The 22,678-nt window shown below is 44.9% G+C and overlaps 1 protein-coding gene across 2 annotated transcripts; it reads right to left on the reverse strand.

Annotated features, from left to right (window-relative positions):
* Positions 1-1,149: 1,149 nt before the first annotated feature.
* On the reverse strand, positions 1,150-22,612 carry LOC127585541 (BTB/POZ domain-containing protein KCTD5-like). 2 transcript variants are annotated; one of them, XM_052043092.1, is made up of 6 exons: positions 22,451-22,612; positions 15,596-15,704; positions 10,756-10,847; positions 8,894-8,989; positions 8,139-8,264; positions 1,150-2,022 (listed from the first exon to the last, which is right to left on the reverse strand). In XM_052043092.1, exons 1-6 carry the CDS (start codon positions 22,598-22,600, stop codon positions 1,993-1,995), a joined length of 603 nt encoding a protein of 200 aa, XP_051899052.1. In that variant the 5' UTR covers positions 22,601-22,612; the 3' UTR covers positions 1,150-1,992. The 2 variants fall into 2 exon arrangements, with proteins under 2 accessions (XP_051899052.1, XP_051899053.1); XM_052043093.1 differs by lacking the exon at positions 1,150-2,022 and adding an exon at positions 5,593-7,497.
* Between the last annotated feature and the right edge of the window lie 66 nt (positions 22,613-22,678).

Below are 22,678 nucleotides of genomic sequence, written 5' to 3' on the forward strand. Positions count from 1 at the left end.
TTAGCTGTTGAGTGCGGGGTCACATTCCAGGACAAGGAATGAAGAGGTGTCGAGAGAGAGGGCAGGGTAAAGGTTGGCTTGCCAAACAAAGGCAATGGCATTGCGTCAGCAAGATTAATGACATCAGGATTGAACACAAGAGGACAAAGTCCTGCAAGCTCTAAAAAGGGCAAGTTTACAGTGTGAGAAGGATAAAAAAACCTGAGGTAGTCAGTATTATATTGGCAATTACAATGAAAAGGTCAGCCGAGGATGAGGCTCAGCATGAAGAGCGATAGAGGAAGACCATCAGCCAAAGATGTCCATGCAGAGGCAATGAAAGAGCAGCTTAGTATTAGGCCCTAAAGCAGTAGATGGAGAGGAACCATTGCCAGGTGGAGAGGCTGGGTCAAAATGACATCGTTTGTACATTAGAGGCAGATCATTCAGGAGTGGAATTTAAAAAAACCACTCTACAAACAGAGGGTGGACAAATTTTGGACTTCACAAACAGCAATTGATTTTGAGTCAATTACTAATTCTAAGTCTAAGTCTGAGACTGGTAGATTTTTCTTGTTGTGTGGCGAAGGCTGGTTGAGTTGGCGAGGATCTCTCTGTACAATAGAACAGGCTCAAGAGACCTGTCCATCTTCCTAATAATCTTTTTTCCTCTCTCTAGGATCCTGACAACTCCCAGAAGAAAATTCATTAAAAAGTTTTCCATTTTTAATCGAACATTTTTATTAGTTATTTAAAAAAGATTGGAACCAGGAAGAAAGGGTGGCTTGACTGGGCGAGGTAAGTAGTCATGCGATGGTATTGACAGGGATCAAGCAAATCGTCACAAACACCCAAAACATTGGCCTGACCTTTAGATCAAATGCTGACTGACCTTTCCAATTCCACCATTTTCTTTCCTCATGACCGGACATAGTGTTTCTTCTTTAAATTGCACCCAACATCAGGCCTCTCACCAGAAGTACCCCAGACCTCTCAGCTGTCTTTGTACAGTGGAGATGAATGTGCTTTGGCCCCCCCCCCCCATTTTAAAATGCCCTGATAGAGTGAACAAAGCCTCAGGCTTCCCAGCTCACCGGCTGAGAGACAAACTGATCTCGATGGCCTAGTTTCATTTACAAGAAATTCCAAATGCCCATTAAAAATTTAAAGCAGCAATGAATAAAAATGTATTTCAACACAATAATATTTGTCCACATAGTTATATTATCAATGGTTTCCAAATATAAATAGTCGATAACCCAACCTGCTAACCCTTACAAGCTCAGCCACCTCAAAACTATTTTTTATTAAAAAAGTGTTCTCTATAGATTAATCTTACATTTTTGTTTTTTTTAGCCAAAGCTAAAATGTACCAAAAAAATTCATTTAAAAAGTTAACATTTTCAAGTATTCTTCCCCCCTCCCCCTCCCCCCACCCCCAGCACCACAACTACCCAAAGCTTCGATCGCTGACCGACTGTAAACAAAGACAAAACCCGGGGAGGACACAATGGCACCTGGTTAATATCCACTTTTTCTACCATATCTATATTAACAACATGCACTGCAAACCTTAGAGTGGCAGCTGAGGGTCAAAGGATTAGCCTGAAGAGGCCGAGGTCCAATAGTGTTACCACCGTAAATCACACCCCTTAAAAAAAAATAATTAGCTGCCGTTATCCTGTCAGCATTAGACACAGCTTCAGTATAAAAATGCCTTGATGTCCTTTTGTAAGGAATTTCCTGGCTTCTGCAACCAACACAGAAAGAAATCCATTCCTGAGGAAGGCTGCAGTACCAGGATCACTTAGACGAGCCCTCTGCTGTTCTCAAACAGGCATTTAACATCGAGAGGAGAATTTGAAACAAACAAAAAACACAAAAATCGCAGAGAGACTTGTGTGCATCCTGCTATGGCTTTTGGTGTTGTGATATGCTGTAGAATTCCGCATCTTCCGTACTGGGATACACATTAGGTATAAAAAGGGAAGGAAAGGCAAGTTGGGCACATCCTCACATCGTGGAGCCTTTTGCTTGTAAAAGCTGTGGGAGGGGAAAAAAAAAATCAGAAAATAAAGGTTTTAAATGCTGATTGCAATGAATAGCTTTAAAACAGAGCCTTTAACAATCAGATTTCCACCCACTCCCCACCCTGCTTTAGATTCTCTGAGTACAAGGGAATGGGGCAGGAACTCACCACCTCCTCTCACAGTAATCTATTCCATGGTCTCTTGTCCAATGCTCATCCCCACAAGGCAAAGGGCAGGCAAAACTAACTGTCTGCCTTGATTACAGGGGTTCAGCGAGGGGTGGGGTGACAAACAGAGAGCTGGACTTTTCAAACCTCACCAGGATCTTTCCAGAACAACGCGTTAGGGAAAGAAAGAGGAGGAGATTCCAGAGAATCAAATCAAAGTTTGTAAAAACAGTTTATTTCAGCATAGACCTGATGGGCCAAATGGCCTTCTTCAGTGCAGCAAACATTTTGCACTACGTGAAGGCAAGTTGAAAAGAGAGAGCTGGGCACAGCTGCAGAAAGGGTATCACATCAGAGGTACTTCCAGTTTCCATTAATCTGGAGAACTGAAATCACCCATTTTAGTTTTACACTGCATCCTGCTCCAAGCATTGGGTCTATAGAGGAGAAAATGCTGAAAATGCTCAGTAGCTGAGGCAGCATCTGCAGAGAAAGAAACAGCTAACATTACTGGTCGATGACCTTTGATGCAAGGTCCAATGAATCTGAAACACAGACTGTTTCTCCCAACACAGATGGCAACTGATCATCTGAGTATTTCTAGCATCAATTCCAAATTTCCAGCCTCCATGGTATTTTGCTTTGGTAAAGTGAAGATTATCTCCATTGTCCACAACCACTGTCAATAACTCTTACAATCAGCCAGTTTGATGGCTGTTACAAATTCTGGATAGCAGTAGTCACCTCCTTCTCATCTGCTACTCACAAACAGTAGGAGCAGGTATTTTCCCCAATGGAAGATTATTCCCACCACTTTCATGTGGCAGTGGAGCTCTGGGATACGCTTAGAAAACATGCTTGCAATCTGTACTCATTAGTCAGCATTGGCGGACGTGTGCTCTTCTGTTCTCTAGGAGGCTGACCAAGTTAACAGTAAGTGAGGCAAAGTTAGTTACAATACAAGCTGTTTTATTGCATTATAGATAGAACATACAAGATGATGAGTGATAGGAGAGTTGTTTGGTTTAGTCTGGTACAAAATACTATTATAAAAGCAGGAAACACACAATGGTTGTCAACTTTAATCTTAAGTAGGGAAAAAGGATCATCTATCATTCCCCAATGTGCTGGTGCACTGCATATAGCAGAGGTCCTCTCAATTCACAATCTTCGTGCTGCTCAATGCACATGATGTCTGTGTTCTTATTTTCAGAACTTGCTCAGAGATTAAAAAGGGATCAAATAAATCACAGAAATACACAGCAAGAGGAGACATACACATGCAAAGCGACTATGTAAACGGTCCGACACGCACGTTGCACGGAGATAGTCACACGTGTGTTACTTTAAAACACAAGTGAGACTGGCTGGTGCCGTTGAAAATGTACATGTATGCATGGCAGAGCACTAATTCAAAGAGTTGAGTTCTACGAAACACTACAGAGGTACCTATGCACATGGCCGTAAGAGAATTTACACATGAGCAAGGAGGAAATATACACTGATACTGGAAATGGGTGCCACACACACTCTCAGACACTCACACACATACTAAAGATAATACATGACAGCTGTGTATCACACATGTCCATGGGAGGAAGGCAGACATTGAAGATGCATACCAGAGCTGCAGGCAACCAGACATGCAAAAATGACCCATGAAAAGTTTGCACACAGACACACACAATGAGGCTCACGTGCAAAAGTTACAAGTGTACACATGATGGGGCTGGACACACTATGGATTATTGGAGTCCGGTTATACTTAAGCACAAGGATGTGAATTTAGAGACACTGGAGACCAGGATGGAAGATTGGTGACGGAGCAGGTTCAGTTTGGGACTGGATGCAGACAGCATATTTTCCAAGTGGTATAGAATGAAACATGGGTCTGATGAGCACTAGAACAGTCAAGCCTGCGGGTGACAACGGCAGAGCTTGAGATTTCAGTAATGGAGAGCCAAGGATGGAGGTGGAAGTGAACCATCTGTGATTAAACAGCAACACAATGCTGGAAATTCAGCTTGGAAACAGTCCACCTCAAGCGGCTAGTGGCAGGGAGGGGTTAGAATTGGTGGCAGGTGGAGAATGGATGTCAGCCTGTGTGCCTGAAGCACAGAGATAGAGGCAATGTGATGGAGGAGACCTCCATGTGACCGGAGGTGATCATCAAGATGCAGCGAGCCTTTGTGCAACAGGGGACCAAGGAGATGGCTCCAAGGACTCGAGAGATGAGGATGCTGGAGGAAGGAAGAGGAACAGAGACCTTTCGCTGCAATCCTGAAGGTGAAACCAAAACTGAGCCAGGGCAATCCCAACAAATTGGACAATGAAGAAAAGGCATTAGAATTAACTGCAGGAAAGACTGACAAGGGTACAGAGACTCACGCACGAAGAGAGGTCTGTGTGTGCACACATGTACACACACAAAGAACATACAGAAAACATGCACTCAAACACAGACTTGTGCACAAGCATACAAGAGTGCAACTCCCATACATTCACTAAGGCTCTACTCATTCACCCTGAGGCTAGACCAGGTCTTGTTTTAACATGCTCTGTGGTGTATTGTCATTAGATCTACTTCACAAGAATGCAGAAATGATCCCACCACCAGCTCTTTCTACATCACTATCAGTTCTCACCACCATGTACGAGTTACATTTTATTCCCCGTCATTCATATCACAATCAGCTTCCTCGTCCTCGCCCTTTTTCCAGCATGCAGCATGCACAAAGATTCAAATGTCAAACAGAAAAAAATGACTACAGATTAAGAAACCAGTAATTTTTACAATTTGCAAAACATTTTTCAGTTTTAAAACAAGTTCATTCCATTTTTCCTGACAACATAGGCCGCCTCCATTTGGCCCATAGTCCACACTGTCTCGTAGTATAATTCCACTCCTCACTAAATTTTCCCTGTAACTCATTCTCCCCACATCCCCATCAATTCCCCCCAGATTCTACCACTCACTTACACACAAGGGGCAATTTACAGCAGCAAACCAGCACGTCTTTGGGATGTGGGATGAAACTGGAGCACCCAGAGGAAACCCATGCAGTCACAGGGAGAACATGCAAACTCCATACAGACAGCACTAGAGGTCAGGATTGAAATTGGATCTCTGGCGCTGTGAGGAGTCAGCTTTACAAGCTGTGACACTATTAGTCACCCCGATGGTTCACAGACACTCTGGCAAATGGAGAACCAGCCAGCCACAACAATGTACAGTTGCTGCCCTCTCACCAGTCTTGGAGGGGATGGGAGTGGGCAACTTCCATTGTCAATGAGTCTGTCAATACAGGTTTTTTTTAAGAAAGCAAAAGTAAAGATGCTTCTCCCTTACCACCCCTCCCCCCCGCCCCCCAAAACCACCACTACATTTAAGCAGCGGAAGCAACAGAGCCCATAAACCAGCCCCACCACTCAAGATTAAAGCTGACCATCTATATTAACTCAACCTTTGTGCTAATTTAACCTTCCTGTGCTACCCCCATACCCCTCAATTACCCTGAACATTTTAGCACAAGCCTTGTATCATCTTAGAAGAGTCTCATTTTGAATAATTATTTTTATTTAAAAGCCAAATTAGGTGCATCGTTGACGAAGCCAAATTTTTTCTTTTTTTTTTAAATCACTTGTCCTTGATAGCCTATGGAAAGGGATAGCAGTGAGCCACATTCTTGAATAAATCCTGACCTTCTGATGAAGGTGTTTCCACAGTGCTGCTATGGAGGGAGCTGCAGGATCTTGAACAGAGAAGATGATGGACAAGCGATACATTTCCAAGTCATGGTGCTGTGCAACTTAACGAGGAACCTGCAGGCACAATATTCCCTTGTGCCTTCTAGAAAGCAGAAGTCATGGGTTTGGGAGACGCCGTCAGAGAGGCACTGAAAAGTTGCTACATAGCATTCTCTGAATGGTACATACAACGCCTATACTGTGCTGGTAGGGGGTGTCGGAGGAACATTGAATGTGGTGGATGGGCTATGCCAATCAACAGGCTGCTTTTTCCTGGATGGCGTTGCGCTTGAGAGCTGTTGGAACTGCACTCATCCAGGCAAAAGGAGAGTACACTATCACAATGATAACCCGTGACTTAAAGATGAAAAGACTCTGGGGTCTCGTGAGGTGACTCGGTCATTGCAGTATATCCAGGTTCTGACTGGTTCTCACACCATTGATTTTAGCAGCGAGTTCAGTTGAGTTTCTGGTCAGTGGTGGTCCTCCAGATGTTGAAATGGCGAGTACAGCAAAAGTCGTGGCACTTATTTCCAAGGTAGATGGTTAGTCTCTTTCGTCATTGCCTGACACTCGAGTGGAGTAAATCTTACTTAGCAGTTAACAGCCCAGATACCACTAAATGCAAGTACATTATCCAAGGAGCTTAGAATGGAACTGAACATTGTACAATCAGCAAACATCCCCACTTCTTATCATTAGATGGAGGGGTAGTCATTGAAGTAGCGATAGAAGGTTGGGCATAGGACACAGCCCTAAGGAATTCCTGCAGCAATGACATAGGGCTGAGTGAACTCCAGCAGCCACAACCATCTTCTTTTCTGCAAGTTATGCTGGTCATGGGTGCAATTTCCCCTCGATTCCCATCGACTCCAGGTTCAGCAGGGCTCCTTGATGCCACACTTGGTGAAGTGCCGATTTGACCTCTGGGCAGAAGCACTCACCTCAGGACCTCACCCTTTGGTTCACTTTGGCCAAGGCTACATTCAGTCAGGATATCAGTCAACAGGTTTTTGGTGGGCGTTGATCAATAATATTGGCATGATCTTTTCAACACCATCAAGTGGAAGAGTGCCCATCACTGTGCTGATGATTGAGGGTAGGATGTTGGGACATTAATTGGCCTGTTTGGATTCCCCACAACTTCTTTTGGTCTCTATCCTATCACAGATAGTCCTACTGTTATCTCCTCCCTACTCAAAACATATTTCATTAATGCATTCTGATGAAAGATTATTGACCTGCAATGTTAATTCAGTTTCTCCACGTGCTGCCTGACCAGCTGAGTAGCTTTTTTTTAGGAAAAGTTATTTCAGATTTCCATATTTGCAGTTTTTTTTAAACTTTTCAATTTTCTATAATGCTGAAGAAACACCAGCGCTCAAACTGCACTAGAACAGCGTGGCTAGTTTGGAAGCATATTACAGCCAAGGATTTTTTTTAGTCCTTTTTTTTGCTAAATCCAATGTTTCCAGCTGTTTCTTGATACCACTGCAGTGAATGAACTTGGCTGAAGACCAGCTTGTCTTAGTGGGAGCAGGAGGAGGTTGAGATGGAACAGCCACTCAGTATTTCTGGCAAAAAAAATGGATGCAAGTACTTTACTCTTTTGTGTGCTAAGCTCTGCCATTGTTATGGATGGAGACATCAGTGAAGCACCCTCCCGTTAAGCTTTTAATTGTCCACCACTATTCATGACTGGTTGTGGCAGAACGACAGAACCCAGATCTGCTCCATTGGCCAAGGCGAACATTAGCACCACGTTTTTAAGACTCTCCCAGCATCATCTTCTACAGTTGGTCCCTCAGCTTGACGGCGAGAGATATGCTGAGCCACGAGGTTGTGAACGTATTTCTTAAGACTTTTCTTACATTCCACAATCTTGAAGCAGAGTAAACGAAGTCCGAGCTCACCTGTCTTCCAGGACGGTCAACAGTCAGCACAAGAGAAGGGTTAACTGAAAGCCAGACAAAGATACCTGGGGACATCACACACTCGGACTCAGCGTAGTGAGTCCCTGGCCCTGAGCTCCTGACCTTAGCTGCTATACAACTTGACAAGTAAACCATCTGGCATGAGAAGGATTACATTACCCAAGCTGACACTATATTAAACTGCAGTAAATTCACTCCGCACACCTCGTGGTTGCAAATGACCCCTGCCCGTCACCCTCTCTGCCGAACCAGAACGTCACCGTGCAACACACTCTGCTCACCTTAGCTTTTCGACTCGGTTCACAGCTTATCCCGTTGGTGGTGTTGTGCAGCTCCTTGGAAACAACGCATAGAAACTCCGCTTGGTCTTCATTTCCATAGTTGTAGGACGATCCAATGCTGACCAACTGCAACAAGAGCAATGTGCATTGATACAGCCATTTAATGCAGGTGCTCCGAGAGGCTGAAGCCCGACGATCATTGAACCAAAATGAAGGAAGTTAATCAGCACAACTCCAGGCTTGGAAGATAAAGCAAGGTCTTAAAAAGGAGAGGGCAGTCACTAGGCAGGTGGCACCTGGGAAGAAAATCCACAGACTAGAACCCAAGGAACTGCCAATGGGGAAAAGGGAGCTAAAACAAAAAACTGAATATTTGAAAGTAAAAATCTGCAGAGCTCAGGGGAAGAGTGGGGGAATGGGACTGAATGGTTTTTCCGTAGGGAGCAGCAAGACTCAAACAGCTTCTGACTACAGTGCAACAAGTTTATGATTCTGTTAACCCATTTTCATGTCTCTTTAATCCCTTTCTTTCATCCACCACAGGTGTAATGTTAATGCTTCTTGTCCACTGCCCCCAATTCTCTTCTAAGTTTTTTGGAGTTGTGTGTACACACGTTTTTTTGGAAGGGTTGGGGGGTGGGTGGGATGGGATAGATGGTACTGCCGAGATTCAGTGCCTTTTAAAGGGTCATAATAAATGAAAGGATCCCATTGTTCTAGCGAGCACTCTTGACACAGAGAGCTGGGAGGCTCACCTGCTCAAATTTCCAGCCATCAGACATAGTGGAAACCATCTGTGTAAGCTCTTCCTCCTGACATTGGAGAACTCGGTAAACATGTTTTGTAGGAATCTGCAGAAATAAAACAACATGGTGTTAATTAACCCCTTCCATTCAAGCCCAGCATTTGTAATTCATCCACACTGAAGGCTACCCTGAAGTAGTAATTACAAATCCTCAATGCAAGGCTAATATTTTGGTAAGCAGCATAATTCTGCTTCAGAACAGGGTACAAGGAGTTTGAGCCAATTACATATCAGGCTCAATTGAACCACTTTCACTTCTGTAAGGTGGAAGCTCTCCTCATGGTGGAAGCTCTCCTCACAGAGAGATTAGCCATACACGAAGCCATTACAGCACTAGTTTACTTCTTTCCGATAAATATTCAACACCATGGACTCACCGAAACAATAGTCAGTAATTTCTTTAGGGAGTGGATTCTGGTGAACAAACATTGAATTAAGGCACGACACCTGTTCCCTATGCCACAGAAAAATATGACCAGAAGTTACTGTGCAGCACGCCTGCAAAGTCAAATTTTCGGCAGAGGCATTTACAGGTACACCCATGCTTTGAACTATTTTGATAACTTGTGAAAGGCAGCACAGTGATGTGGGACTTCACTAAGATGGGGCTAAAAGATCGTGATCCAGATTTTGACACCTCACTTTGGATTTCAACTGACAGGATTTAGCTATAGTGTTGCTTCATTCACTCTGCTGCCTCCATAACAAGCTTCACGCCAATTAAGAATCGGATTCTTCCCACCATCACTGCAAACATCACAGCTTTCCAATTAGCTTTTAGACAGGATTGTCTGAACACTTAGCAACTCAAGGTACAATAACATTTAGAAGGCACTTGGACAAGTACATGGATAGGCAAGGTTTAGAGGGATATGGGTCAAATACAGACAAATGGGGCTAGCTTAGATGGCCATTTTGGTTGGCATGGATGAGTTGGGTTGAAGGGCCTCTTTCCTTACTATATTACTCTCTATGACTCTAAAGTGAAGCTCTTCACTAAAATTCACACTCCCATCCTGTCAGGTGGCTCCTGCAGAAGAATCTGGTGTTCCAACTTTGGCCTCAATCAGCCACATCAGAACACATAAAAAGAGTAGAAGCAAGTCACTCTCGATCCTGAGGAACTGGGAAGAGAACAGAAGCAATGTGGCTGGATCAGTCCCAGAGGGTGGACAGTAAGGGAGATTATAGTTGTGTACAAATTTTATTTTAAACCATCAACTCCTTAGAATAATTTAATCCAAACAAATTGAGTTGACTAACTCTGCTGACTCGAGTTAGTTTTATTAAATGTCCATGTCCTCATTGCCATCAACCACTAGTCTGGCACAGAGTACCTGTCTGGTGGGGAAGTGGACTGGGGACTGGACATTTAACCTCAGCCTGCACCAACATGACTGAGCTCAATGATTACAGCAGACACAGTGACAATGTTCTAACCGGCCTTGTGCCACCGGGCAGATTTAATAAAAAGAGTACTGTTCCCAATTCAAATTTCACGACATAGGTCAGTGATAATAAATCTGATTCCTTGGTCTAGGCATAGATTAGTCAACTGAGCTTCGACATACAATCAAATAGCCAGTTGACATTTCATTCACATGTAGGATGTGGACATCATTGGCAAGACCAGAACTTATTGCCCATCCTTAATACCGCTCGAGAGGGTGGTGAACTTCCAACTTGAGCAGACCAGTAAGCCCACACCTCAACTCTGACCTGAGGGGAAGATGCCATGTAACAGTATAAACAAGCAGTTTTACTTGAAGAAGAACAGAGGCGATAGGCCAAGCATCTACTCCATTTCCTTACCTGTGTGGGTTTGCAATCTCTTTCTTTGATCTTCTCTTTCACTAATTTAATGAGAGGTGCAATGTTGTAAAACTCAGCTTCTTCTAGAACCCCTGCAACAAAGAAACATACCATCACCATGGACTTGCACACAAGTCATACCCATGCGATTTGGTGCTACTTTTACAAGGCACACACAGCCATCTGAAGCTATTCTTTTCAAAAGGTAGACCATATATAATTTTATCATGGACAGTTAATTTTAACATTGGTCTTCCTGTGGTTCCCATCCCCGACTTCCTCATTCAGTTTGTTGCTACCAGCCAGTGCGAGGCCCTGTCCTTGTTTATACAGAGTACTAACTGCACCCAATACCAAAAACTGACATTCACACAGAAGCAAACTCTTGGCCAGAGAGTCAGGGTTGTGAAGCATCTTAGGGGCAAGCTCATTAGAAATTGGAAATTTACAGAATGAATTCCAGAGTTCCCGTGTCAGCTCTCTCCCCTTTAAGTACATCCATTTGCCACCCCAACCTCTTACACATTCTAACCACTCCAAATTCATACACATACTGAATTCCTTTAGATTTCTTTGAGCTTATTGTTAACACAAATTCAACCTTGGAACCCTTCCTCAAATGACTTGTTCTTCAGCATTTGAATTATTCTCCGAGGTGAAGAACTTAAGATCACATGGATCTCCCAAGATGTTTTCTGAAAGGCCATTAACAACTAAATTAACTAGCACGAGTTAGCTACTAATGGAGAATGAAATTATGGAGTTAAACTATTGAAAGAGGAATGAGAGGTGAGAAAAGCCTTCAAATACCCATTTGAAAATTTCTGAAGCACTTTGATGTAGGAACAACCATTTTGCATAGCTAAAAAAATGTACTACAAGGGATCAATGACTTAACAATGAGGACAGAGAGTGGGAGGAGCCCTTCACACAGAGGATGAAGTGGTTTACCATGAGAAATGTTTATGCCAGAGATTGCTGACTGTTTAAGGACACACTGGACAGTAGACAAACAAATTCTGGGGACAGGGTACCAGTGAGATTAGTTTTGTATTGCTCCAGCAATAATCTGAGGAATACAATGGGCCAACAGCCACCTCCTGTGCTACATTACAAGCCCAACCTCCTTAATTTTTCTTCACAACTCAAGCCCTCAGTATGCACAATCCTCACCCGTTACACTGACACAGAAAATGTCATTGCGTTAATTCTAATTATACCAAAAATACAATTTTTTGACATTTATTCTCAAAACTGCACCAGCAACAACTTGCATTTACATAGAACCCTTAAATTAGCCTATCTCCCATTATCAAACAAAATTTGACAAGCCATGAAAAGATACCAGGACTGTTGAGCAAAGGTGGATCAGAAAGCCAGGTATTGAGAAGGAGGTGGTGGCAGCAAGGATTCAGAGAAAATTCCTAAACTTAAGGTCCAGATAACAGGCAATGGTGGAGAGAGAGAAGACAGGGCCCTATGGACAGAGAGCTGGAATGCGAAGATATTGCAGGGTTGCAAAGTGAAGATAACGACAAATAAAGTGGGAGGTGGCAAGACCATGGAAGGCTGATTTCAATCGCTTGAGAGAGGATCTACTGAAAGATTGGGAGCAGATGCTTGCAGGTAAAACAACAGCTGACAAGTGGGAGACTTAGTAAGAGATCAGAGCCAGTGTGCTCCAGTAAGGTGAAAGGCAAAGATGGAAAGGTTAGGGAACCTTGGATGACAAAGGATATTGAAAGATTGATCAAGAAATCCTTCAATATGGCAGGTATAAGCAACCGGATCGAGGGGGCCTCGAGGAATATAGAGTGTAGAGGAGGGAACTTGAAGAAATTAGGAGGGCAAAAAGGGGCCATGAAATATCCTTGGCAAGTAAGATTAAGGACAATGCCAAGACGTTCTATAAGAATATCAGGAGTATGAAGGTACAAAGGAAAAGAGTGGGTCAACTTTGGGACCAAAGTGCTGATGTGTGTGGCACCAGGTGATCTGGGCAAGGTCCTAAATGAGTATTTCTCATCTGTATTCACCAAGGAGTACAACATGAAAGATAGCAAGTTCAGGAAGGGGTACGTGGATAACCTGGAGCAGGTCAGTGTTGAGGAGGTGGTGTTAGATGTTCTGGGACGCGAGAGTCGAAAAATCCTCTGGGCTGGATGAGATCTATCCCAGGCTGCTATGGGAGGCAAGGTAGGAGTGTGAGTGAAGGGAGTTTAAGGGGATTTGAGGGGAAAGTTTTTTTTAATACATATACACACACACACACACACACACAGTGGCTGATATTTGGAACTTGCTGGAATCTGATACAATCACTATATTTAAGTGACATTTAGACAGGCACTTAAATTGGCAAGGCATTATACTGACCTAGTGTGGGCAAATGGGATTAGTGATAGATGGGCAAAAAGGCTGTCATGGATGTGATGGGCTGAAGGGCCCATTTCTGTGCTGTACACAGAATGGTAAAACTGTGACACCATCAGTCCTGGAGTCAATATAGATCAGCAGGCACAGTGACGATGACCAAATTGTTAGAATAAGAGAAATTCAAGTTTATCCACAGCATAAACTATAAATGCATCAATATTCTACATCAGTAAATTACTCCTTTCACAGATGAAATGAAAGTGGATACTTTACGAGCTTGTTACAGCCCATCACTGAACTTAGCTGAATGGAACTCTTATATGATAATAACAAGGTGTCAATTTATTAAGTGTACTGATAATGAATTTTAAAGATTTCCTTCCCAGTTTTTATTGATTTTACAGACATTGTAATAACAGTTATGAGAAATGAGAAATTCCAATAAAAGGTGCAACTAATTTTACAATATATAATACTTGGACCCAGGAAAAGGCAAGCCAACAAGCTTTTAAACCAATCCCAACCACCCACCTTCTTGTCATCTCCCTCAAAAAAGTCAATTCCCTTGAATATTGTTACAATTATCTTTCGTGGGAATGTACTCCTCTTGCCATTTTGAGTGAAAAATTCCTCTCAACATTATTTCATTATGATTACACAAACCAAATCTGCTTTATTTCTTGTATAACTGATCCACTTTAAGGATACTGTTAAATTAGCCTTTTAAGAGTGTGTAAATCAGCAACATCAGAAACTCCATGCAAGCAGCTTTTCCAGGTGGCTGGTTCAATGACCCAGTAAGACAAACAAAAAAACTTCAGTGAGAAACAAACAGCTGGAGGAACTCAGTGGGTCTGTGGAGGGAATTTTTTTTTATTCCAAAATAAACTTTATTCATCATAAAAAAAACGATATACAATAAAACAGTGCAAACCTTTACATTCGTGTATGGATCAATCATTAGTGTTACTTTTATATATTAAAAAAAACAGCACCAATGCCACTCACGTGGCTCCCTGGGGTGCGGAAATGGACAGTCGATGTTTCAGGTCAAGACCTTTCATCTGGACTGGAAAATAGAGGGGAGATAGCCAGTATAAAGAGGTGAGGGGAAGGGGTGGGTCGAGAGCTAGCAAACGATAGGTGGATCCAGATGAGGAAGAGTGATAGGCAGATGGAGGAGGGAAAGTTGGAAATAGCTGAGAGGTGATCGGTGGAGGCAACAAAGGGCTGCGGATGGTGGAATCTGATAGGAACGGAAGGTGGAGCCTGGAACCGAGTAAGGGCTTGCCAGTTCTTGCCCCTCCCCTCCCCTCCCCTCACCACACAGGCTATCTGCCCTCTACTCTCAGTCCAGAGGATACTCAACCTGAAACGTCAACTGTCTATTTCCCTGCACAGATGCTGCCTGACCTGCTGAGTTCCTCCAGCATCTTGTTTTTTTGCTCCAGATTCCAGCATCCGCAGTCTCCTGTCTCTCCAAAAATACATGCAGTGGATGGACTCAACATGGGTACATCAGAAATCAATCTACTTCAGCTCAAAACTGGACAGACACAAATAATTCTTAAAAAGTAACAAGATAGAATGGAGGTTCCAAAGGATTTTGAGCTCCATACATGCAGCTTACTAAAATTTAAAAGGTCAGGTCCAAATAAGAAAAAAAGAAAGCATAACTGCTAATTCAACTGAGAATTTTAAATTCGAGAACTACAGACTTTTGCTATTCAAGGGGATGCTGCCAAGATGGGTAAATGGGTCAGGTTGTAGCAACCTTTCATTGCCTTTAGTCAGGGCATTGAGTTCAAGAGTCAGGAAGTTACGTTGCAGCTTTATAAAATTCTGGTTAGGCTGCATCTGGAGTATTGCATCCAATTCTGGTCACCCCATTGTAGGGAGGATAAGGAGGCATTGGAGAGGGTGCAGAAGAGGTTTACCAGGATGCTGCCTGGATTAGAGGGCATGTGGGGAGAGGGTGGACAGGCTTGGGTTGTTTTCTCTAGCACAGCGAAGGCTGAAGAGGCATGATAAAAGTTTATAAGATTATGTAAAGGCATCGATAGACAGCTAGCACCTTTTCCCAGGGTCAAAATGTCTATTACTAGAAGGCATGCATTTAAGTTGAGAGGGGTTAAGTCCAAAGGAGATGTACAAAGCAAATTTTTTGTTTAAAACCACAGAAAGTGATAGGTGCCAGGAATGCACTGCCAGGGGTGGTGGTGGGAGGCAAATACAATAGAGGTGTTTAAGAGGCTCTTAGACAGGCACATGAATGCGCAGAGAATGGAGGGACATGGACCTTGTGTAGGCAGAAGGGATTACTTTAGCTGGGTGCTTAATTAGTTCAGCACAACATCGTGGGCTGAACAGCCTGTTCCTGTGCCGTACTGTCCTACGTTCTATGAATGACAGAGCAGCCGACTCCTACGTCCCAAAGCGAAAACAACAGAACTAAACAACTCACCCTCCTCCGCCAGTTCCTTGTTGATAACAAGTTTGCCGTGTCGGAGATAGTTCAATATAGGCCCAAAATATGTGGGATCCCGGTCAATCAGGTACGCCCCTGTCTCGTCCTGAGGAATAAAGTCAATGCTTTACTATTTCTGAATTCACAACCTAACCAAAAGATGGACCGTACAAATCAGCCCTGCCCCACAGTAATGGACACAAGTCTGCATAACTTCAGTTGTAAACGGTTATCTTGGATGTACAGACATGCAGTAGAGGTCCCCAACAACAAACGCAGTGCACTTACTTGCTACATTTACCAAACCGACACCAACACCTGCACATCACATTACGCAATGAGCTTTGTGTGATGCTTATTTTTTTCTTCGCACAGCATATGAGACACCAGAGAATTGCCAGTTAAGTGCATTAACAGTTCATTTCCGTTACACATGCATCAAATTTAAAGACACTTCTCCCCATGCAAACAGCTACAGAAAAAAAATCTCACAACAGCAGCGAGAAGTGGGTAGACCTAACCAAAGCAGCACCACAGCACTGAATAGAATCTCACAGCAAGGGAGGAAACTATTTGAGTACAACTGCACCAGTTAATATTTCTTAGTGCATTCGTCAGCCTGTTTTTCTCTTAACGCAGGGACATGGCACAGTTAAGGCTCAATCTGTGAAGACTTTTCACACAGAAGGTGGATATGGAACAAGGTGTCAGGGAAGCTGCAGAGGCGGGTACAATTACAATGTTTAAAAGACATTTGGACAGGTACATGGATATGAAAGGTTGAGAGAGATTTGGGCCAAACACAGGCAAATGGGACTAGCTCAGGAAGGCAACTCAGTCAGCATGGATGAGTTGGGCCAAAGGGCCTGTTTCCGAGCTGTACAAGTCTATGACTATGAAGACTTTACAGAACTAACTTCACAGGCCCTAGTAGTAAGAAAGTTATCAGTTCTTTTCAGAGGATTTCCTCAGGATTTTTCGGGAATGCCTGGCCTTTTCCTGCCCTGCCACATTCATAGCCCATCATAATTAAGGAATTTGATTCTTCCCTCCGAAGTTTAACAGGATGGTCTGTGCTTTGAGTAAAAACAACTTTTATTTGTATAACAAATTTAACAATGCCTCTTAGAAGCTGAGTCTTTAAGTTGGAATCACTGGCTCTCTTCTGTGCTCTTTCAGTCCATGCCTATGCTGGTACTCTCCAATTAACCCCACTGCCCCTACTCTTTCCCCAGTACAATCTTGTGTAATGTGTCTCCAGTTGATACCTCATTACATCAAACGACACTCAGAGCAACCTCCACCTGCACCTTGTGCATCAATCGCCGGCTTAGCTCAAGATCCCCAGGATGAAATCCGTGAGAGTACAATTCTTTTTTACCCCAGAAACAAAAATGAACCAACACAGAGATCTCACACTTGCATTTAGTTTTACTAAAATCAACAATCACAACAGGCTTTACAACATTAACAGCATTGACTGCCAATTTTAAAAATGATCAGCTAAACTCAGCCTTTTTGTCTCGTCCAAAGCTTGAGATGTAACCTTCACTGATAAGTTAGGCCATCACTCCATGGGTGGGGGGCAATGTATTGTCAGAAGCCATCATACTCAGGCCCCCATCCAAGTCTTCGGATGGATGCCAAAGATTCCACAATACTACAAGTAGAGCAGGGCATCCCAAGTCCCTGCCACTTCTCGATTTCGATCAGCAACACCGAATTAACTGGTCGACCACCTCATTTGCCAAGTGTGGGAGTTTGCCAAGTATAAATCAACTGACGATTTTCCCTGTTCTGTATTTAGCAACTTTTCTAGTAGGTGTTGGGCATCCCAAGCAGTGTGAAAATATGAAATGAAAGACTGCTTTTGCAACGTGTTGCAGTGGATAATCAACACCTATCAAAATCTTCAGCTCCATCCATCGTTCAGGTGGTAAAAACTAAGCCAGTGTAGCCCAGAGGCTTCCAGAGTTCAGCTGCTCACCCACTCTAATAAACCTTAACTGGAGAGTCACAATTGGTCTCATAATATGGAAGGAAAATCCCTGCCCCATGACAGCTGGTGGACTTCAGCTGAGCTACAGCTGGGCTCCATTCTGATGCCTTCCATGGTCGAACCTGCCAACATGCAGTGCTGGGTCAAATGGAAAGCTACAACCTCAGCAAAAGACTGGATGGCTGCTATTTCTGTAGAATGTTCAAGTATGGGAGGCCATTCAGCCCACATGCTCTTTGAAGCAGCAGCTGTGATTAATCCCGAACTAGCCCCCCCCCCTTCACCCATAACACTGCAGGATCCCCATTTTCCAACTTTTCAGGAGGAGAATTCCAGATCCCAACACCTCCAGGATCAGAGGAACTAAATCTTTGCAAAGGATTCAGGAAATGAGGAGAAAATTTTCGGAAATGAACGTTAAGAGTTGCCATTCCGGAACTCAATCACTGTCTCCAGTTGTTTCAGACATAGCTAAAAGAAGTGTACATTAAAATCTCCAGATACAGCATCAGCACCACAGATCCTTGAGCTGCTGTAGGCAGTCTGAAAACTTCAATGGACACCAATTTTTTAGATGCTCAGCACAGCTCAAAGTACATACTATAGAGCTCTTCCAAACACAAGTATTTGTATATGACAGTTAATGAGATAAAATATTCATCAGAACCAAACTCTCCACAGATACTGCTTGACCCACAGTGTATTTCTCGCATTTCCACTTTTTATTTCAGACTTCTAGCATCTGCAGCATTCTGCTCTTAGAGTCTTCAGTCTGGATTGCGATTCCTTCCAAAAAGCCGACCGACACTCACCATCTAGAACTGCCAATCGGGTGGTGTCTACGAAACCAACTCCAGCCCAATCCCAAACCATTCCCTCCACAGGAGCCTCTCAAGTGGCAGTGTTTTGTTCCAATGCCACACAGGAAAATAATCTCTAATATCTAGAACCCTCATCCTTCTTGTTTATTTCAGTTATGCTACTGCCTCGTGCAAATGCTTCGATTGTTTTGCTATTCAACATTTTTTTCCCCTCAACTGTTTCTAACCTACACGTGGGGCTTTTCGTTTATCTAAAGTAAACACAGTATCTACATCCTAGTTCCCTTAAACGACACAAGATTCCACTACAGGTCTGACGTTCTCAAAACAGATAAATGATAATGGAGATGAAGAACTGGGAAAATTAATCACACCCGAGGGATAGCCGGTGCGACATCAGCAACAGTAACTGATGCACGAACAGTATATTCACAAAGGAACAGTGGTGGGATTGCAACCAGAGTTCCAAGGATCCAAATGATAAAAAGAATCACTGCAAGGATAGATAAATCCTCAGACTGTCAAGAGAGGCTGCAACAGGGCAGTGACTATCAAAGCAGAATCAGAATAAATCACAGGTTATTAAAGCCCACAGAAACACCCTAGTCCAAGTCAGCAGCTGCAATTCTCTTCACAAATTGTCTCGTCAAATCCTGGATTGCAGCTTCAATACCCCTGCCCAAGACTGAGATCATTACCTTCATGGTCATTCTAGAACAAGCTTGTCAGCAAGCCATCCTCCACAAGAACTGCAGACTGACGTTTGTTCTGGTTAAGGGTACACACTTAAAATGCCATGACTTGTCTTTGTTTTACAATGCTGATGGTGCCATGTGTTTATAGGGTTTTGTTTTCATTTCTGATTTTCCTTTAGCTTTCCACAGCCTCTCTAGCTCTGTTTCAGAGATCGCCAGCTGATTATATTGCAGGCACGGTAGTGTAGCAGTTAGCGTAACGTTAATACAGTGCCAGCGACCCAGGTTGAATTCCTGCCGCTGTCTGTAAGGAGTTTGTACGTTCTCCCCGTGTCTGCGTGGGTTTCCTCCGGGTGCTCCAGTTTCCTCCCACATTCCAAAGACGTACAGGTTAGGAAGTTGTGGGCATGCTATGTTGGCGCCGGAAGTGTGGCGACACTTGCAGGCTGCCCCCAGAACACTCTATGCAAAAGATGCATTTCACTGTGTGTTTCAATGTACATGTGACTAATAAAGATACATCATCATATATGCAGCCTGTCCTTACAATGTGCCTGAAGTGCCTGTGTTTACACTAATTCTTTCCCAAACAAATGCTTCAAATTTGCCTACTGGCTACAATTTCTCCTGTGATTATACCAGTCCTGCATCAGTACTGGAATAAGTTTTTCTCCCAAATCTAAAAAATTCCGAGTTGGCACTGACGTCAGTAAACAAAAATTCTGCTCTGTTTGTGCTTATTCCTCTCTCCAAGCACCCATCTATCAAGGCCTCTTAACCTCTCTCAAAAAAGGACAAGCTAGAAAATATTCATCTGGTCAGGCAGCACTTGTGTAGAGAGAAACAGTTATCAGATTCACGGCTCTGATCTCCCTCCATCACATTCCTTGGGCACAAAAACTTTCCATCACCTGTTTCACATCCCCTTCCCAGTGGAGCTGCCACATTCTCCAACCCTTAATTCTACCTCTTCCATTATTGTCACTGCAGCATTTCTTTTTGCACCACCAGACACAGCACCATTCCATTTTTTTTGTGCTTGCTGAATTTATTGTTATATTTATTATTAGATAAGATATCTTTATTAGTCACATGTACATCAAAACACACAGTGAAATACATCTTTTACGTAGAGTGTTCTGGGGGAAGCCCGCAAGTGTCGCCACGCTTCCGGTGCCAACATAGCACGCCCACAACTTCCTAACCCGTACGTCTTTGGAATGTGGCAGGAAACTAGAGCACCCGGAGGAAACCCACGCAGACACGGGGAGAACCTACAAACTTCTTACAGACAGCAGCCAGAATTGAACCCGGGTCGCTGGTGCTGTAAAGTGTTACGCTAACCGCTACACTACCACGCCTGCCTGTTTACACTGAGCTTCAAGCAAGCAATTTCATTGCACCCTGATGTATATGACAAACTAATCTAAATCTTTAAATATTAACCTTCTCCCATTCCTACTGTAACTATTGCACCTCACCTGGATGCATCTTGCTTCTTTAAGCAGACGATTATTCCTTTTTGATTTGCACTGTCATCCCTTACTTCATTTAATCTTCCCTATTTTGCGCCCCTGCAAACCTTTGATCTTAACCTGCCCCTTTCCCCTTCGTTAAGTATTTAATTGTTATCATCAAATTCTGATGAAAGGTCACTGACGGGAAACGTTAATATCCCACTCTCCATGGATATTGCCTAAATATTTTGTTATTATTGCAAGGTTGGCAGTCTTTTGCTGGAATCAACAAACGTGCATCACACAGACTATGTATATCATAGTATATTCAGGGAGCCTACAACTCCATCAAAGGGAACATCACTCTCAGAATATACAATGGATGAGGGTTCCACAATAACATTCCAAAGCAAAATTATCTGGAAATGGAAACATTTGCAAGGAAAGATTTCAGCACCATATCAAGAAGTCACAAAGGCAAAATGGGGCCGGAAGTCCTACCCTAATGGAGATGAGGGAGTGCTCCGCCATTGCGGTGCCATCTTTCAGATCAAATATTAAACTGAGGTGGACATAGAAAAACGCCATGGCAAATATTTCAAAGAAAGAGCAGGGGCAGGTGCTACCTGGTGTGGTTGCAAATACCTACCCTGCAAACCACATTAGCAGGGTCTTACCACACAGTGTGTGGGATCTTGCTGTGCACACATCCTGGCTGCCAGCTTTCGCACCGCGGAAACACTACAGAAGTGCTTGTGTTTAAAGTTATGAGAGATAAAGCAAAGCTTTGTTGCCTGTTGACACTGACCACTCTGACTCATGTTTAGTCTGCGTCCTGAGACTGCTCTAGCCACTCTGGTCAAGGCTGGAATGGTCCTGAGCACAAGGTCGGGATACTGAGCTCAGCTCCCCTCAGCAGCCCCTACCCCCACCCCTACCCCTTGGGCTCCATCACTGAACAAGGTGGACCCCCCATCACAACCCACCCCCATCCTCGACCTGCATTTACCTCCCTAGTTAGACCCCCTCCAACAAGCCGTGTCCATTCCCCTCACAGCATTCGGCACATCCTTCCCCCAGCCTCCCTCCACCTCCAACACCCCCTCCCCACCAGACCAGCACTCCTGAGGCCAGGTCCCCTCCCAGACCAGCTCCCGAGGCCAGATCCCCCCCAGACCCCAGGTTCCCCCACCCCTGAGGCTGGATGCCCCCCCAGACCAGCCCCCCTGCGGCCGGATCCCCCCCCCAGACCAGCCCCCCTGAGGCCGGATCCCCCCCCCCAGACCAGCCCCCCGAGACCAGTCCCCCTGAGGCCGGATCCCCCCCAGACCAGCCCCCCTGAGGCCAGGTTCCCCCACCCCTGAGGCCGGATGCCCCCGCAGACCAGCCCCCCTGAGGCCGGATCCCCCCCCAGACCAGCCCCCCTGAGGCCGGATCCCCCCCCCAGACCAGCCCCCCTGAGGCCGGATCCCCCCCCCAGACCAGCCCCCCCTGAGGCCGGATCCCCCCCCCAGACCAGCCCCCCTGAGGCCGGATCCCCCCCCGACCAGCCCCCCTGAGGCCGGATCCCCCCCCCAGACCAGCCCCCCTGAGGCCAGATCCCCCCCAGACCCCTGAGGCCAGGTTCCCCAGACCCTGAGGCTGGATACCCCCCCCCAGACCAGCTCCCCTGAGGCCGGATCCCCCCCAGACCAGCCCCCTGAGGCCGGGTGCCCCCCAGACCCCACCCCTGAGGCCGGGTCCCTCCCCCCCCCAGCCCCCTGAGGCCGGGTCCCCCCCCCCCAGACCAGCCCCCTGAGGCCGGGTCCCCCCCCAGACCCCCACCCCTGACCCTCAGCCACCCCGGGCCGCCTGCCTGCCGCTCCAGGCCCATTGCTCACCCGGTCGGACAGCAGCTCGCCCTCCTCCTGGCACAGCCGGTACAAGAAGGACTTCTCCTCACGGCACAGCGTCTGCCGGGTGGTCAGGAAGTGGGTGCCCCCGACATTCAGCCGAACCCACTTGTTATTCGGCTCCTTCCCCTCCGCCATCTTCAGCTCCCATCCGCCGCCCCGCCCCCTCACGTCACGCACACTAGGCCCCGCCCCTCACGCCGCACAAACCTCCAA

This window comes from Pristis pectinata, chromosome 33 (genome assembly GCF_009764475.1).
Source record: "Pristis pectinata isolate sPriPec2 chromosome 33, sPriPec2.1.pri, whole genome shotgun sequence".
Lineage (NCBI taxonomy): Eukaryota > Metazoa > Chordata > Chondrichthyes > Rhinopristiformes > Pristidae > Pristis > Pristis pectinata.

Coding starts and splice junctions, on each gene's coding strand:
- LOC127585541 (XM_052043092.1), bottom strand. CDS start 22,600: ATGGCGGAGGGGAAGGAGCCGAATAACAAGTGGGTTCGGCTGAATGTC. Junction 15,705..22,450: donor GCGAGCTGCTGTCCGACCGG/GTGAGCAATGGG, acceptor TTTATTCCTCAG/GACGAGACAGGGGCGTACCT. Junction 8,265..8,893: donor ATGGCTGGAAATTTGAGCAG/GTGAGCCTCCCA, acceptor CTCTTGTTGCAG/TTGGTCAGCATTGGATCGTC.